Consider the following 16259-nt stretch of genomic DNA (forward strand, 5'->3'; position numbering starts at 1 on the left):
GATTGAATCTAGTTTATCAAAGCGACAAACTGTGCAGGCATTTCTAGAAGAAATGTATCTGGAAGCATTAAGATATGAAGTTGGGCGTGAATGGTCGAATACAATAGCAAAGGGCATATGAATCTTGACGGGGTCGAAATAAGAAGTACATGATTTCATGCGTAGAATTCAAAATAAATCATGGAAACGAAAATCAATAGGATGTCCAGAATTAATGAATAAGATGTATGGCGTGAAGATTTCTATAGTTAGCAGCATGTGGTTACACTCGTTCAACGAAGACCGACGGAGATCATGCTAAAATCGAATTTTCTTTTGTAAAGATGACTGAAATAAATAAAAAAAAAGAAAAATAAATTGCTAGCGCATATCTGAGCGCAAATGAGCCAACGTCCAATGATTGAAAGTTAGCTAGTTGCACTTGAATGTTAGGCAATAAATCAACAACAACGTTTCCAGAAGTTTAATTTATGGGTGGTTATGAAAACCATCTCTGCACGTGCATTTCAGTAAGGACTACGTTAGATATTCGATAAAAAAAGAAAAAATAAACAAATCAACGTTTTTCCATCATTTTTCCTCGTAACTCCTTTCATTTCAGAGATGAGCGGTTGTTGGCTTTGACACATTGCTCGAAAATCGAAAGTTCGCAAAACCAAAAACATCGGAATTACCAGAAATAGCAGAAAGTAGGAACTAGATGTGCAGGGCCTAACTCAAAAAGAACAAACAAAAGAAGAATATTTCTTTTGCTGTCAACACTGAATTTTTTAGATGTACACAGCTTTAAACAAGTATGACTGAAATCAAATGAAATGGCAGATTTATTAGAGTGAGCACATTAAGTTGAAATGAAATTGTAAAGCAGAAGAAATTACAACTAAAAATGTTTCCATATTCTATTTTATTCTATTATAATTTTTAATTTTTTGAGTAATCTGTTTGCTAAGTCATATCTTGTAGGATGACGAGGCATTTGAGGAGGTAGATTACACGTTTCTTTGATTTTTCAGGCCCCGAAGAAGACTACAACGCCGAAGCGTTAGCCAGAGTAAAGATCAACAACAATCTTGATTTTATTCAGGAAATGTAGTACACGATTCATCTATTTTATTCTTTTCTACATTTTTTCTTTTTCTCTATTTTCTTAGAGTTAATTAATCTATAATTTGGCGGTTCAACCGCACTCTAATCTAAGCTCTTATGTAAGCCTTACGCCCTTATGTATTTGGTATTCAAATAAATAAATAAATAAAAGAGATCAACCAAACGGACATAAATTAAGTAGATATGATCTGAAATTCTAGAAGATAAGATTTCTAGTAAGTATTCGTTATATAGGTGTACAGTGCTTTTTCAAAAATTCGCGAGAGCAGAAGAAACTAGTTTCTTTTTTAGCTCCAGTTCCACTTTTTGTTTTTCAACACAAATTTATGGATTTCTCAGATATAATCTGATTCTCCAAACACCATTTCGGAGAACATTTTCTCAACAAATACTTGTGCATGAAACCAATGAAAGAGAATGAATTTAAAACTCACGTAAACCCGACTCTGGATACACAATACAAACACCAGATGTTTCTGATCGCGCCGGATTAGCGTCAGAAGATGATTCAGAAAGAATCCAGATTTCGATCTGCAAAGCTCACGTTATGAAAAAAAGTGAACCTGAACAGTCCACACATATCAAATAATTTATTAAAATGGAAACAGTCGCTCTGAGCAGATGCTCATCAACCTTCATTCAGGCATAAGATGTAAAAAATTCTAAGTGTCCTGCCCTTCGATTACATTCTAACGAGTTCCTATTTTTGATTCAGACTAGTCCCGCCTTGTCGTTTTCCCCCTTTCCTATGTTAACTAAAGTGGACGAACATCTTAGAAGAACACTGGAGCTAAAACTACGAGGATCGCGGTGTTCATTGCTTGCAACTAGAATCCCAATTAACGAAAAATAGTAACAATTGTCAAGAAAAATTCTTAGAAGAATTGTGAGATGATGTGAGGTGAAGTTAAACGTAAGATCACAGTTCAAGAGAAAAGATGTGCAGTTATCTCGCTGCAGTTCCCATCACAGCACAAAAACTGTGACAAAAAAATTTTCAAAAAAAAAAAAAAAAACGAATAAGAAACACTATTACCGTACGAAGGCCCCTCTCCATGGGACTTAGTATATGTAATCCTGCTGGATTGTAGGTCCCTTGATTCTCTCGGTCAAGAAATTCGTTAAGTTTCGTCATCTAAAAAAGTTCACTAAATGAATGATTTTTTTTTTTTGCTAAACAAAATAGGACTTCACCTTCTTTTGATATATAGTTTCTGCTACTAAACGGGAACAATAACAAGTTACGCAACCCAATATCGTTTCGAGTATGGTAGCGAAACATACCTGTAAAAAAAAGATAACTAAGATTTCTCGGAGTACTTAGATTTTGGACAACCATGTATAAATATATTAAATTCATAAGTACATACATATCACCGTACCTTTTCAGCTTCGGCAAAAATTGAGTTGATCGTGTCAATGGTAGTTTCCCAAGTTCGTTCAGAGATCTGAAGACAAGTTGGATGATTACGGTATCAAATAATTTAAGTTCAAAAGTGTGATTCCGTATTATTTACATCTTGCCAGACATAATCACTAAAAGTGCAAGGTTGGCACAAAAAAAGTCGATAGAAAGTTCCAATTTACCGCTAAATGGTAATAGGACACATAACTTGGGACTATATAACCAATACGAAAACTCGTTAGGGAGAATGGCATGCGCTGCTCAATTGGAGCAAGGGAGTATCCTCATTTTAAACCAGCCTTTCGGCAAATTTTCGATATATGATTCGAGACGTAATTCTTGGGAATAACAGCGAAAAATGATATGTCTATAAATCCTCGAATAAGGGCATTCAGGAGCACCGCCGCCAACAGTTTCCTCAACGACACAACCTTTTTCACCCACAAATTTACGAAGTGAAACTGCGTAAAGTGGCTAAGGTATCTTTCATGTACATTCATCACATTGTTCTGTTAACAGTAAGGCCAGGATCAAGCGTACGATAGATTTTCCCGAAAGAGGGAAGAGAAAGAAAGAGAGGAGAGAACGAATAAGAGAAAGAAAAAAAAGAAAAAAGGGCAGTCTTCAAAAATAGAAACTTAATTTATTTGTAGAGCCAACCTACTTCTCCAGAATACCTAACGTTTCTCGAAGCGCTCTCTGAACGAAGTTACAACTGCTCATCTCGCCCTGACAAAAATTACGTCGCTTAAGCAATCTTGGCAGTTCATTGTCACGGTCGACCGTTAACATCTCGTGCTACAGTTGGGACAAAACGAACTATAGTTCGAAGCGGTGCGGTGGAGCATAACGGTTACGATCGAGGGGAACCCTTGCTAGCACCACTCATCGCTGTAGTTCGTGATGGTCCCACCTGACGCTTGCGCAACAGCACAGAGTTTTGTATCGCTCTGACCCGACTAAGCTATCTAATCTTGTATAGTTGACGTACTCCGTGGAGTCCTTCGTTCCATCTGTTTTACAGGAATTTTAGCATGAGCGAGGAACGAGTAACTGACTATTGGAAATAGTTGGGAAAGGATAAAGTTGCGGATCACGGGATAATGAAGTGTTCTGAGCAGTGTTATTTTTCCTATTTTCCAGAATTCTCGACTCCATCTCATCTAGGAACGAACGGTGACGTGTTACACCAAATTTAGCAACAGGAGATGGAGGAAAAGGAAGGATGTGGTAGTGTCGTTTTCGAAAAACCCCTGCTTTCCGGCCATACGTTTTACACTGAACGGATAATGGAATCGAGAAATGAGGCAAGAGGGGAGCGTATGAGTCATCAGAGGAAGGATGCCTTGCGGCAGACACGTCAATCTACCGGTTATTAACACCTCTCATGGTTAAGTGGTTGCGGTTAAATTTCACGAATATCACTCTTCTCAAGCTCTATGCTCAAGCAAAATTGGACTGTGGCATCGAATCCACTGGGGAATGAACTGAATTCCCAGAATCCCCAAGCAATATATGAATTGAGCATCACTATTATAGTTCCTCGAAAAGTCTAAGCTAAAAAGGAAACAAAATATAAACAAAAAAGAAAATTAAACACAAGATGGATAACTATATGAAGTAACGGCTGATTTGAAAAGTATGCTTAATGGTTATTCGGTAGATTTCACTCTAGATCTCGAAAGAGGTATTTCTTGGTTGAAAGACACGAAATAAGCTTTATTTCGCAAAAACATCAGAAGCAATATCTAATTTGAGGAGCCTTGAACGCTTAGAGTTACTCTTAGAGTTATCCGAGAGTCAGTAAAAGCAGATTTCAGACGATTCCGGGTAAAATGTTGGGAGCCGGGGCACTCAGTGACGTTCTTATTTTTCGAAGTGAACAATTAAATCAATCAATCAAATCAATCGGGGCCTTAAGACCTAAACATTAATCTTAGAGGATCTGTGACATGTAGTTAGTTACTAAGTGAAAAAAGTAAGTCAAAGCGTCCAGAAACAAGGGCGCCACTGAGTGCCCCCCCCCCCTACTAGATTTCCTCGCGATTCTTACACTCCAGAATTCGCCGTACTTCTTGGCTCTACTAACCTAGTTGAGAATACTTTTAAAAAACGAAGATATGGATAATAGCGCTCCTAAGCAAAGTAACACTTACCTTTCCACGCAAAATCAGAGGGAATTGCGTTTCAAAATGAACGTTGAGGCCATGTGCATAATCCCTAGGAATGAATATTTTGCGACATGACTCCAGCCGAATTGCTTTCATTTCGTGCACTGTTACCCCATTTTTGGATGTTGACTGTGATGGAGAAGTCATGACCATCTGCAGCAAATATTCTTCGATCAGAGAAGAAATAACAGAATCAAGCAAATAAAAGTAAAAGTAAAGAACAAAACTGGAGAAGTAGCATGTAAAATTGGAAGCGGAACATATCGGAACAAATGACGACAAAGGGAAACATCTAACGAAAAGACCAGGATTAAGGCATGAGTGCTGGACAGAAACCTCTCGACGTAAACAAAGGAAAAGTGATGCCCACACAAGCGCCAGCAACTGTAAAATCACACCACTCACGGCTCTGGCACGGGCGGCACGGTCGCGTCACGGCCCGCACGATTGGCGCAGACAATCCTACGGCTCGAAAACGAATTCACGTCGTGCGCTAAAATAAACGCACAATTTCTTTTCAAAGGCTGAACATTCACAATGAATAAGTGGTTTACCACTTATTCCTTTTTTCTTGGGATAAGTGGTAAAATGTTTACCATTGATCTGACATTATGAGAAACATGTCTGTATAATGAATGAGGACGGAAATCCAATGACACCAATACTAAACCCACTCACGTGGGTGTGAACTGAAAAATGTGCACGAAATTAGGGATCGCGCTTCATTTTTGTCATAATTTCGTTGTTCTCAATCTAATCCCTCTTAAAGCTTTGATTTAATCTTTTCAATTCACATTAAGAGCTCGATATCACTTCATTTTTCTCGAGTGATATAATAGAGTCAGGACGACATGATACACGGTGCGATTACGTAAGCGGTTGCGTTCGAAGCGGTGCGGTGGAGCGTAGCGGTTAGGGTCGGGTGAGGACCCCTTCTACAACCGTTCATTGCTGCAAACTAAGAAATGGATGAGGAGAGAGGATAACTCAAGGAGACGAAGGTTTTTCATGGCTAAAATATGGTAAGTAAACTATACTAACCTGCACTGTTACGTTAGAAGGATCACCTGTGTCCACAACAGTTTACCTCACAGTGGCCGCGAGACTGCAATGCACAGCAGAGTACGTCCTCTGGCAAGGTTTCGTAACCTGAGAAGTTCGACACTCGTTGACATTTCCGATTTCTTCGAAATGGGAAGAGCTAAGAGTAAACCGGGCGGGTGTGGCGCAGTCGGTTAGAGGTCCGTTGTAGCCACACGGTCGAAGGTTCGAAATCGCCTTAGTGCAAACCAAGCCTTTCATCCCTCCGCGGTCGATAAATTGGTACCAGACTTGTCTGGGAGGATAAAAACAATGACTTGATCATCGGCTGGCCCCCGCAAGTCATTGTATAGGCCAACACGCGTTCCAAAACCTCAACGATTACGAATTCCAGTAAAACGCGTTGGCGCATCCCGAGTGGATTGAGACGTCAGTGACTTTATCCTTTTATCCTTTAAGAGTAAACCACTGCTGAGATATCCAACCGTTTAGGAGAAATATGTTGCAAGGTTTTTTCTTCAATCCATACAGGTTGCTCATGACCTTTGGCGAGAGCTGAAGGTAAGATTGTCGTGGCAGGGCTACTTAGGGGAAAACACATTTCAGCACACACACGCACACAGCCTCAGCTACTCCGTATACTGGGCTTTGCAGTCTCAGACGTGCTATGGTATGGCGATAGAGGAGAGACGATCAAATCTTGAATTGTTCAGGACTCAAGCGAAAGGGACATGACTTGCCATGCAGATTCTTCCGGACTCTACTCCTACGACGCGAGAACAATATCCGCAGACGGCGACCAACTTGTCCTTCTCGGAAATGCAAAGGACATCAAATTTAACGTGACTGTTATTCAGAAGACGAAGATCAGAAGCGGCGGTGTGCGACAAATGAACGAAAAACATCGTCATTTGCGAAGAGAACGTCTCGTCGCGAAATCTAAAGAGTGTTGGTTTTGTTATGCACTCTTCTGTCGTTCATCTTGCCGATTCTCACGAGATCTTGTCACCTCGTCTGGCCATTCTTAGCTTCCACTCTTTGCGCACAAAATCCATAAGTATCATCAACTGCTACTCACTAATGTCAACAGCTGATGAGTCCGAACTGGTGACATTTCACGTGGAACTGGAGAAAGTGACGCGCCAAGAGAAGTCCTTTCCTCTTCGTTGACCGAGACTTTAATGTAAAACCAAGGGAGAGCGGAGGGGAGGGGGCACAGAAGAGAAATACAAGTTCGGAAAGTTAGGACTAGGGGTAAAAGACATCACCCCACGAATCTGGCGAGGTGCGGATTTCAGGTGAAGAGTTCCTATACGTTTATGTTTAAGCGGACACTCGAAAGCGTAGCATACGTCACATAAATGTAAGTGGGTGATTCTGTCCATTTCTTCCTAATTGCCGTGAAAAACAGCCCGAAAGATGCGGCGCGTGCACAAGGCTGGCACGCTCCAATCGAACTTGTTGTAGAAAATAGCGCGCCGGGACGCTCGAAGTCATATCTTCAGGGCCGTTTTTACGGTAATTAGGAAGAAATAAACGGAATCACCCTTCTCTCCATAATCTACGATCCCATTTACGAATACTCCATCTGAAATCCGTACCACCTCAGACCAGATGAAGTGCACAGCGTTAATCCATCCCTATGGGGACTTGCCTAAGCATTAGAATCCAGCTTAGAATTCATTTGTGGATTGAAAACGCAGGTGTAGGTTTACAATGATTTGCGTGGGCGAGCAGATGAGTAAATGTTTTCATCCTCCAATACAAGTCTGGTACCACTACATCGATCCACTATTAGCTGCGCAACTCTGACAACTGGTGTTCCGCTAACATCACGATTTTATGGCTGTCCAGACACCTGAAGAAGACGCCGAAACGTTAGCCAGAACAAAGATCGATAACAATACTGGTACTGCTCAAAAAGTAGTCCAGGATCCTAGAGGGATGAACGGTTTATTTGCCACTAGTACAGATTCGAACCTCCGATCGATCGTACAACCACAGTCGAACCCCATACCGTCCGCGCTACGGCCGCCTCAGAATGAGGATAATTTTAGAAAATCTATCAGCTGAATTACCAATGTAACCTCTTTGACTATTGAATTCTTAACGAAGCTAAGAAAAGGCAGCGGTAGCAATGTTCATCTATGCAATCTTCTTCCAATATTTAAGACAACCTCTGGAAAAGAGTCTGAAAGAGAGAAAGTCGGAGAGGTCGCGTGAAATTCTTTTGCTTGCTTACGGTTTTGTTTATCGTTATCACTATTACTAGCTACATGACTGTAAGTAAATCAATCGTATTAGAACTTTTTCCACTTTCCTTTCCATCCCTTCACTTCACCCGCCGTTCTTTCCAAAGAAAAAAAGTTGCATTTCTCTTCACACTCTTCTTCCAAGTTAATTCGGTTTATAGCGGTATGAATTCGGTTATTTGCTCCACATTTCATGTATTTTGCCGTCAATCACCAATTCGTTCCAATCATCTTCGAAATCTACTTTTAGATTCGTGAAAATGTTTCAAGTTTTTGAACGAAGGACAATGAAACAGCTGCATTCGGCTAAATCTAGTAAATACATCGTGTGCTACTTTTTGAGCAGAACCAATACTGTTATCGATATTTATTCCGGCAGACATTTCGTCGTCTTCTTCTCAGCCTTGACAGCCATGGAATCCATGAAAACGCTACTCAACTGGCCAAACGTTCCGTTAACATCACTTTCATTTTCCATGCCTTGAAGCCATGAAAAATGAAAGTGATGTTAACGGAACGTTTGGCCGGTTGAGTAGCGTTTTGACACCTTAAAACTCGCTTAATACCTGCCAAGTCTCTCTCCAAAGGGAATCTCTGTGAATAATTTGCCCTCAAGGCTCCGGAAATGATTTACAGCGGTCTGGAAGACAGCACCTCTGAACCTTGATATGAAATTGAACTGGACCGCGCGTTGTTTACGCTGGCAAAGAAACAGAGCCGGCGGAATCGCTTCTCCATAAGCCTCAGACGTTTATTCCGTCCCTATCCAGTACCAATTGGAGGCGATCACACAAATTGTCTGTTTCCCGTTCCCTACCTTAAAACAAAGTTTGTAGTTCACTAAGTGAGTCGAATCCAAGGTATGAACATGGTTCAAACAACCAATTCACATCCTAAGAATCCGCATTTTCCTTTTGACGACGCTGTCAAACATCACCGTTTAGTCCAATCCTAATATCCAAATTTAAAATTTCAACTTTAATCTGATTTGATTTTTGAAGTTTCGATTCCCGAGTTTGTTCTTTGAGCTTATACAACAAAATGTTCGTTTTCCATCAAGTGAGTCAAATTCAGGATGAGTCGAAGAGCTCAAACAACTCGAAAATCGAAGGTTAAAATTCCCCTTAATATTATGATTGGACTAGGAGGCAATATTTAGGATTCCGTCAGTCAGAAGGAAAATACGGATTCTTTGTGAGTGACTCAGCGGTGTTTGCTGTTTCGATTGACTTCTGTCGTAGGAAACAGCGAACTGTGGTATGTGATAGTTTCAAAATCATCAAAAATATGTTCAAATGAATTGGAAGGTCTTTGATGAACGAAAATTGCACAATTTTGATGAGGTTGTCAAGTTCTTCAGCTTCACTGTATCTCTGCTTCATTGACTGTCTCATACTTTTCTTGTCATTTCCGGAAATCGCGACGACATCCATAAGTTCCGCAAGTACTAAATATTTCGGCCATGAGGTCACAAGTAATTGTCAGGTTCATCTGTATCCCCTAATTTAAGAGGAATAGTGTATTTTACAACTATTTAAAATACCATATCATACATTTTGTTGACTCTGCATTACTATATATGGAGCTGCTGCTTGTTTGGGGCATCGGTAATGTTTAAGCGGACACTCGAAAGCGTAGCATACGTCACATAAATGTAAGTGGGTGACTCTGTCCATTTCTTGCTAATTGGCGTAAAAAAAACGCCTCGGAAGATGCAGCGCGTGCACAAGGCTGGCGCGCTCCAATCGAACTCGTGGAAAGCGCGCTGGATCACTCGAAGTCGGGCCGTCCGAGCCGTATTTTTACGGCAATTAGGAAGAAATGGACGGAATCAGCCTGCTCTCCATAATCTACCATCCCGTATACGAATACTCCACCTGAAATCCTTACCACCTCAGATAATACCTCAGATACATAATGGAATGAATGCTAATGCATAATCTTAATACAGCATCAACATGGAGGCTATGTTCCTCTAATTTAATATTATGCATATGTAGTTGGGCCAAATAGCATGGAGCTCGGTGCAGTTACGTAGGCGGCTGCGTTCGAAGTGGTGCGGTGGAGCGTTGCGGTTGGGATCGAGGTGGTACCGCCACGAACCGTAACGATGAAGGGTGCTTAGGGGTCGGTCCCCTCTCGACCCTAGCCGCTACGCTCCACCGTGCTGCTTTGAGCGCATCCGCTCACCTAAAATGCACCGAACTTCAAGTCGTTTTGACCTGACTGTAGTAGGGTCAAAACGATATGAAGCAGGTACGTACGCAATTGCGTACTTCTCTCGAGGCGCTTTGCTAGAGCGTAGCGGCGAGGAGAGCGGCGAAATCTTATATCCATCGCATCGAATACAATCCATCGCTGCAGTTTGCGACGGTCCCACCTCGGTTCCAACTGCTACCTCCACCGTGCCGTTTCAAGCGCGCACTCAAATGCACCGCAACTATATTTGTGATTCATGCCGTTTTGACGCACTTGGTATTTCTCGCAATGAAAAGAGCTTGGTTACTCCTCTATAGAACAATTAGGTCCCATTCCGAAATCATTCACATTTACTCAGAACTTTCTCATCAGTTCACTGGAAGTTTCACCTCATGCTACAGAGACGTGACCTTCATTGGTCCGATTACCTACGCTCTTTTTTTTACCTGTTCATGCTAAAAGCATCCTACGAAAAAGTGGTAGAATTGGCCGCACACGTGTAGTAAAAAGAAACCTGAAACCTTAATGTGTTTTGGCTAAATAATGGTAAGTAAATTCTGGATGTGCTTGACTTCTGAATATTTAGAACTACCATGCTTGGATTGCTGCGGTTTCATGATACAAAGTCAATCACTCATTCAATCAATAGAACCGTTGAGGATATCTACATGTAGAATATACCAAGTAAAAACGTCACTAATAAAAAAGATGGAGGCTAAATTGAAAGGATGGATCGTTTCGTCTCTACCTAAAGTTGAAGAGCACGATGGTTGCTAGTTTGGTAGAGACACATGCGTTCAGAAAGATCTGTATGTACTCGCGTCAAAGCGACACGAAGCACGAAGCAATTGCGAAGCGAAGCGGTTGCGAAGGAAGAGGCGCGGTGGAGCACAGAGGTTGGAATCGACGTGGGCCCATCGCGAACCGCAGCAATGAACGGTGATAGCAAGGGTCTTCACTCGATCCTAACTAACCGCTGCGGTCCACCGCACCGCTTCGAACGCAACCGCTTACGCAACTGCACCGCGCTTCATGTCGTTCCGAATCTACTATACGTGGGGTTCTCGTTGTGCGGGGACACAGTTTCTGTAGTTGATTTAACTACCTTGTACTTAATTTTACTGCTTTATAGAATGATATACAACTTATCGGAGGTTTTTCCTATTTCCATAGGCATTTTTCACTTTGAAGAAGAGAAAAAAGCGCTCAGGATTTATTCCTCAACCCAACACATAAATAAAGCGAATAGCAAGTAGCTTTACTGGAAACAAAGTGAATCAAAACAGATTAACAGACATGACAACGAGAATCTATCTACGTTGCGTATTGATCTACTACTTATTTACTTAATCGGCATGCGGATGTTATCCCCTCATCCTCACCGAGGCGCGTCTTTCTTGAACATAGCTCTGCCTAAACTTCATCTACAGCAAGAGCTCATGCAGAATCCATCCGTTCGTCGTTGTTCCACAACCTGCGAGACTTAGCGCTGACCCATCGATACCGACTGACCTGAGTTCTTAATTATCCTAATGTTCCAATGGTCGATAGCGTTCGGCACTTCAGCGTAACGAAACGTAGAGTTGTTACCAAAGATACCACATAATCAGAGTCGTATTCACGGTCCCATTATGATAGAGTCAAAACGAAATGAAGCAAGTTGCAGTTCCGCAAGCGGTTGTAGTCAAGGCGATGCGGTGGAGCGTAACGGTTAGGGCCGTGGTGGGACTCCTCCGAATACCATTCATCGCTGCAGTGGCTCCATCACGAATCTCTACCGGTAGCTTCGCGCGTAGCCGCTTACGCAACTGCACCATGTTTCATGTCGTACTGAACCGACTATATAGTAGGATCGAAACAACATGAAACACGGTGCAATTGCGTACACGACATCTTTGCTTCTCTACGCATGTGGTGGAGCGTAGCGGTTAGAAGCGCGCTGGGACCTTCGCTGGCGCCACTCATCGCTGCAGCTCGCGTTGGTCCCACCTAGATTCCAGTCGATATTTTCACCGCGCCGCATCTTGCGCAGCAGGTTACGCAATTGCACCGTCTTTAAGGTCGTTTTGACCTGACCATACCCATATGTGGTTAAAGACTTTTTTTAATGGAAATTCGAAGATTTTTATGGCTCGGAAACATCACACACGTGGCATCATCTCCGAGCAATGTTCAAGATCGAATGATTCTTTGCACATCGTTCGATGTGTTGTTTCATCGAAACATTATCAATTAATCATATAGGGTCACACAGTCGCAGACAGGAGGACAGCATTTCCTTTTGCGTCAATGTCGTGATGGTGGACACTGTTTTGCCGTGTTCAGCATTGATTAATTTTCATTTTGTTAACACCTTTCTCGAAAATTCGTGCAATTATTTCTGTGAAGAATAATATCTGACAATAGTATTAATAATATGTTATATTATATTTTATATATTATACTATTATTACATTACTATTATATTATACTAGAACATATGTAATAATAATAGAGTATCTGTGAAGCAAAATGGTAATTATTACTCGGAACATTTCACTTTCGTTTATTTGTTTATTTGTTATTGTTTTCTCATTTCTGTTGGTGCTATGCATCGTTTCAAAAATAAAAAATGCTGAAATCCTAAAAACCATTTACTATTTGAATGTTTTGGGAAACGCTACTACTTGGACTGCTCGAGAATTTTGATCGTACTGGTTTCCTCCAGAAATAAAATTCAAAAAATAAGTAAAAAGAAATAGAACAAGATATAAAAAGTAGAATAAAAATAAGATGAAACAATCTGAAATTATTTTTATTGTTTATTGACCGTTAATGGCCAGCGAGCTTTAGAAAAATAATCACCACTAAATAATTGACAGCCGTCTTTTTGAGAAAATGTAAATAACCCATAATTCTCACTCATATTTACTTACTATATTTACTGTATGATATTATTAAGTTATTGATGACTAATTTATAAGTCAAGTTAAATTGTATAAGTTATACTAAGTAATTTATTATATAATATATTATATATTTACTATATTAGCTATATTTACACTTTCTATTTATTAACTATTCAATTATATTTATATAATTGGAGCTCTTTTTGGAGGATTTTTCTTTTTGTTTTTGAATTAATAGTTGAATTAATTATTTCTTTATCACTAATTATATATTATTTCATTCTAATTAACTAATTATTCTAACTAATTATATATTATTCTATTATTTCTCCTCTAATTTTATTATTAAATAATTATTCTGGGCGTCCAAACAGTACGGGAAGTCGTAAAAAGACACTAAAGATAGGGATATTTGTTGTTTTTGTTTGTTCCAATATTTTTTTATCTTATCACAACTTGGAATCTGTCTCAATTGTCGCAGGGTGGCTAGTACGATTCTGCTCAAGTCGAGTTTCTTAAGTAACTAGGATACGGATACGTGTGTGTGTGTGTGGATAGAGGGAGAGCCGTTACGACGTCCAGGTGCGTTCCCACCTCGACCGGTTGCAGATGCAGCAGCACAGACAGCTGCATTCGAAAGCGTATTACAGAGTTCAGATACATTATCCATAACAGCTCGGGAGTGTCCGACAGCGTTCCGCGGGCGTGATTTTCCAGAATTTCCACGTTCCACGCGTTGATTTGTTTCTTTATCGCGTCTCATCAGTTTTCGATAGGTTTGAGGCCAGTTTTACGAGAAGAAAAACTTGATCGCTGAAAAGAGAACAATTCATCGAATGCCCTGCGTAATCACCAAAAACCAGTAACTCGGCACATTTTTCCATTTTTCTGGAGATTTTTCTATGCAGGAAATTTTGCGCTGAGATTTGCTCTTTCTATCTACTCAAATATGGGTCATATGGAACTCTTTTGCTCTTCTTAATTGTTGATCAAAATAAAAATTTGAATCATCCTCCATAAACTTTTGAAAAAAAATCTTGAAAACCAAAACTGGTTGCTAAAAAACTACTTATTATCTTGTGTATTTATCTCTCTTCAACAAATTTTCTCCTTGACAAAAGATTTTCTCATTTTCCTCATCCTAATAAGTATGTCAGTATACAGTTCATAAAATTGTTTAAATTAGGTTTCACCATTTTTCTTTTTTTTTCAATTCATTTTTATTTAGCATCACCTCATTCTTGAAAATATTCTTCGAAGTAATGAACTCCTTCTTCCTCTAATTCAAAGTTTTATGTTAAAAACCGTATCTACCCAAAATCTCATCTCATAACAAGATAAAATAACTAAATGACTTTCCAAGTAGTTTATCTACTATTTTCGTGGAAAATTTCAGGTTTCTGAATCTGATTTCTTCATCTCGGGGATATTAATGGTAATTTAATCATTTTCCCTAGTTTTCTTTCTTATTTCTTGTAATTGGCGGTGAACGTTCGTAGTTTGTTCAAATATCGTTGCTTCGTAGTCATTACTAAAATTGTTGACAAGCATTTACGCAAAAGAGAATTACGATTTCAAAACGAATTCGATTTTTTTTTCTGGAATTTTTTAGAATTTCCGAGTTTGAATCCTTATCTCAATAAGTTTAACCTGATTGAAAAAAAAACTGCTCCAATATATTTTAACTAGTATCATGTAGTATCATCGAGCATGTTCAGCTGACTTCAACAAGCAACTGAATAGCAAATTTTAACAGTACGTGTCTCCAGGTGAATACAAACAACTAGAATTTAATCATTTTCCCTAGTTTTGCTGTGCCGCACTCATTACGGTACATTATGAATTATAGGGAAACGACAACTTTCCGGTAATGCAAAAAAGAAACTGAATACTGTTTAGTTTTGTAATTTTGTAAGTCCCGAGACATTGGAGGCTTGGCACCAATTGTTTTTTTTTTTGTTGTTGTCGGCAAATCAAAGGTCAGTCCCTTCGGTCGCTTTCCGTTCCGAGCGCCGGAGCGTTTGGAGAAAACCATGGATGGGTCCGTTGAATCCGTTTATTTTCTGGCTAAAAAAGAGAAGGCACAAGTAGAAATTCTCAAGAATCCCTTCAGATTCCTCATCAAAATGTTGCTAGCATCACGTTCCTTTTCAGGATTCAGGAACTTTTCAGGATTTTTCAACAAAGAAAGCACACAAATAGTTGTTTCTTGGGAGTATTTTGAGCTCCTACAGTCACTTGATAGATTCGGTAGCATTAATTTTTTTAAGATTTCACCAATCAAAAAATAATTATTATTATAAAAAAAACGATGCCGTAGATTTGAAGATAGCTATCTTACAAATAGCTGGATCTTATCTTAAAGACGAAAATAATAATAATAATAATAATAATAATAATAATAATTATTATTATTATTATTATTATTATTATTATTATTATTATTATTGTTAGTGGTGGTGGTGGTGTTGTTGTTGTCGTTGTGCTCAAATGCTCTTAATTAATTAATATTAATTAAAATGTTCTTAATATGGTTACTGCCCCTAGGTACAAATAAGAGTACTAAGATCATGTTTAATAAGTTGACAAATAGAAATACTAAGTTCAGGTGATCTTTGCTTTACTTACTTTGTACACATTACTACTTTATTACTTTTTATTTCCTTCACTTATAGCAAGAATAGTTGGTAACGATAATACTATAAAATACAGCGTTGATTCCGCTCTTCCATCCGTCCAACCATCCATCATCCGTTGTTCCTATCGACGCTAATTTCCAAAAACATGCAAAAATCATAAGTTTTCCCAAATTGGTCAGGCCTACTGTACTATCCAGTGCTCGTTCCATTGCCATACCAATCCTGCACTGTGCGTACATATATATATATGTCGCATAAGAACGAATTGAGATATAGTCGGGTCAAAACGGCACAATTAACTCGGTGCGGTTGCGTAAGCGGCTGCGCGCGAACTGCTGCGGTCGAGCTTAGCGGCTAAGATCGATGGGGGACCCCTGCTAGCACCATTCACCGCTACAGTTATCGATGGTCCCACCACGATCCCAATCGCTACCTTCACCGCAGCCTAATTCCTAATTCCGAATTGCCGTAAAAAACGGCCCGGAAGATGCGGCGGCGCACAAGGCTGGCGCGCTCCAATCGAACTCCTTGTGGAAAATAGTGCGTCGGAAGCGTAT

At 39.8% G+C, this 16259-nt stretch overlaps 1 protein-coding gene across 2 annotated transcripts; it reads right to left on the reverse strand.

The window, feature by feature from the left end:
* Nucleotides 1-292: 292 nt before the first annotated feature.
* Nucleotides 293-4836, reverse strand: RB195_000353 (uncharacterized protein; the record flags this gene model as incomplete). 2 transcript variants are annotated; one of them, XM_064196636.1, is made up of 7 exons in its annotated part: nucleotides 293-297; nucleotides 1542-1638; nucleotides 2144-2242; nucleotides 2302-2391; nucleotides 2490-2555; nucleotides 4669-4732; nucleotides 4795-4799. In XM_064196636.1, the coding sequence occupies 7 exons, from the start codon at nucleotides 4797-4799 to the stop codon at nucleotides 293-295; spliced, it is 426 nt and encodes a 141-aa protein (XP_064052517.1). The 2 variants fall into 2 exon arrangements, with proteins under 2 accessions (XP_064052517.1, XP_013298991.2); XM_013443537.2 differs by having other exon boundaries at nucleotides 4669-4836.
* Between the last annotated feature and the right edge of the window lie 11423 nt (nucleotides 4837-16259).

The sequence above is a fragment of the Necator americanus genome, chromosome IV (genome assembly GCF_031761385.1).
Source record: "Necator americanus strain Aroian chromosome IV, whole genome shotgun sequence".
NCBI lineage: Eukaryota > Metazoa > Nematoda > Chromadorea > Rhabditida > Ancylostomatidae > Necator > Necator americanus.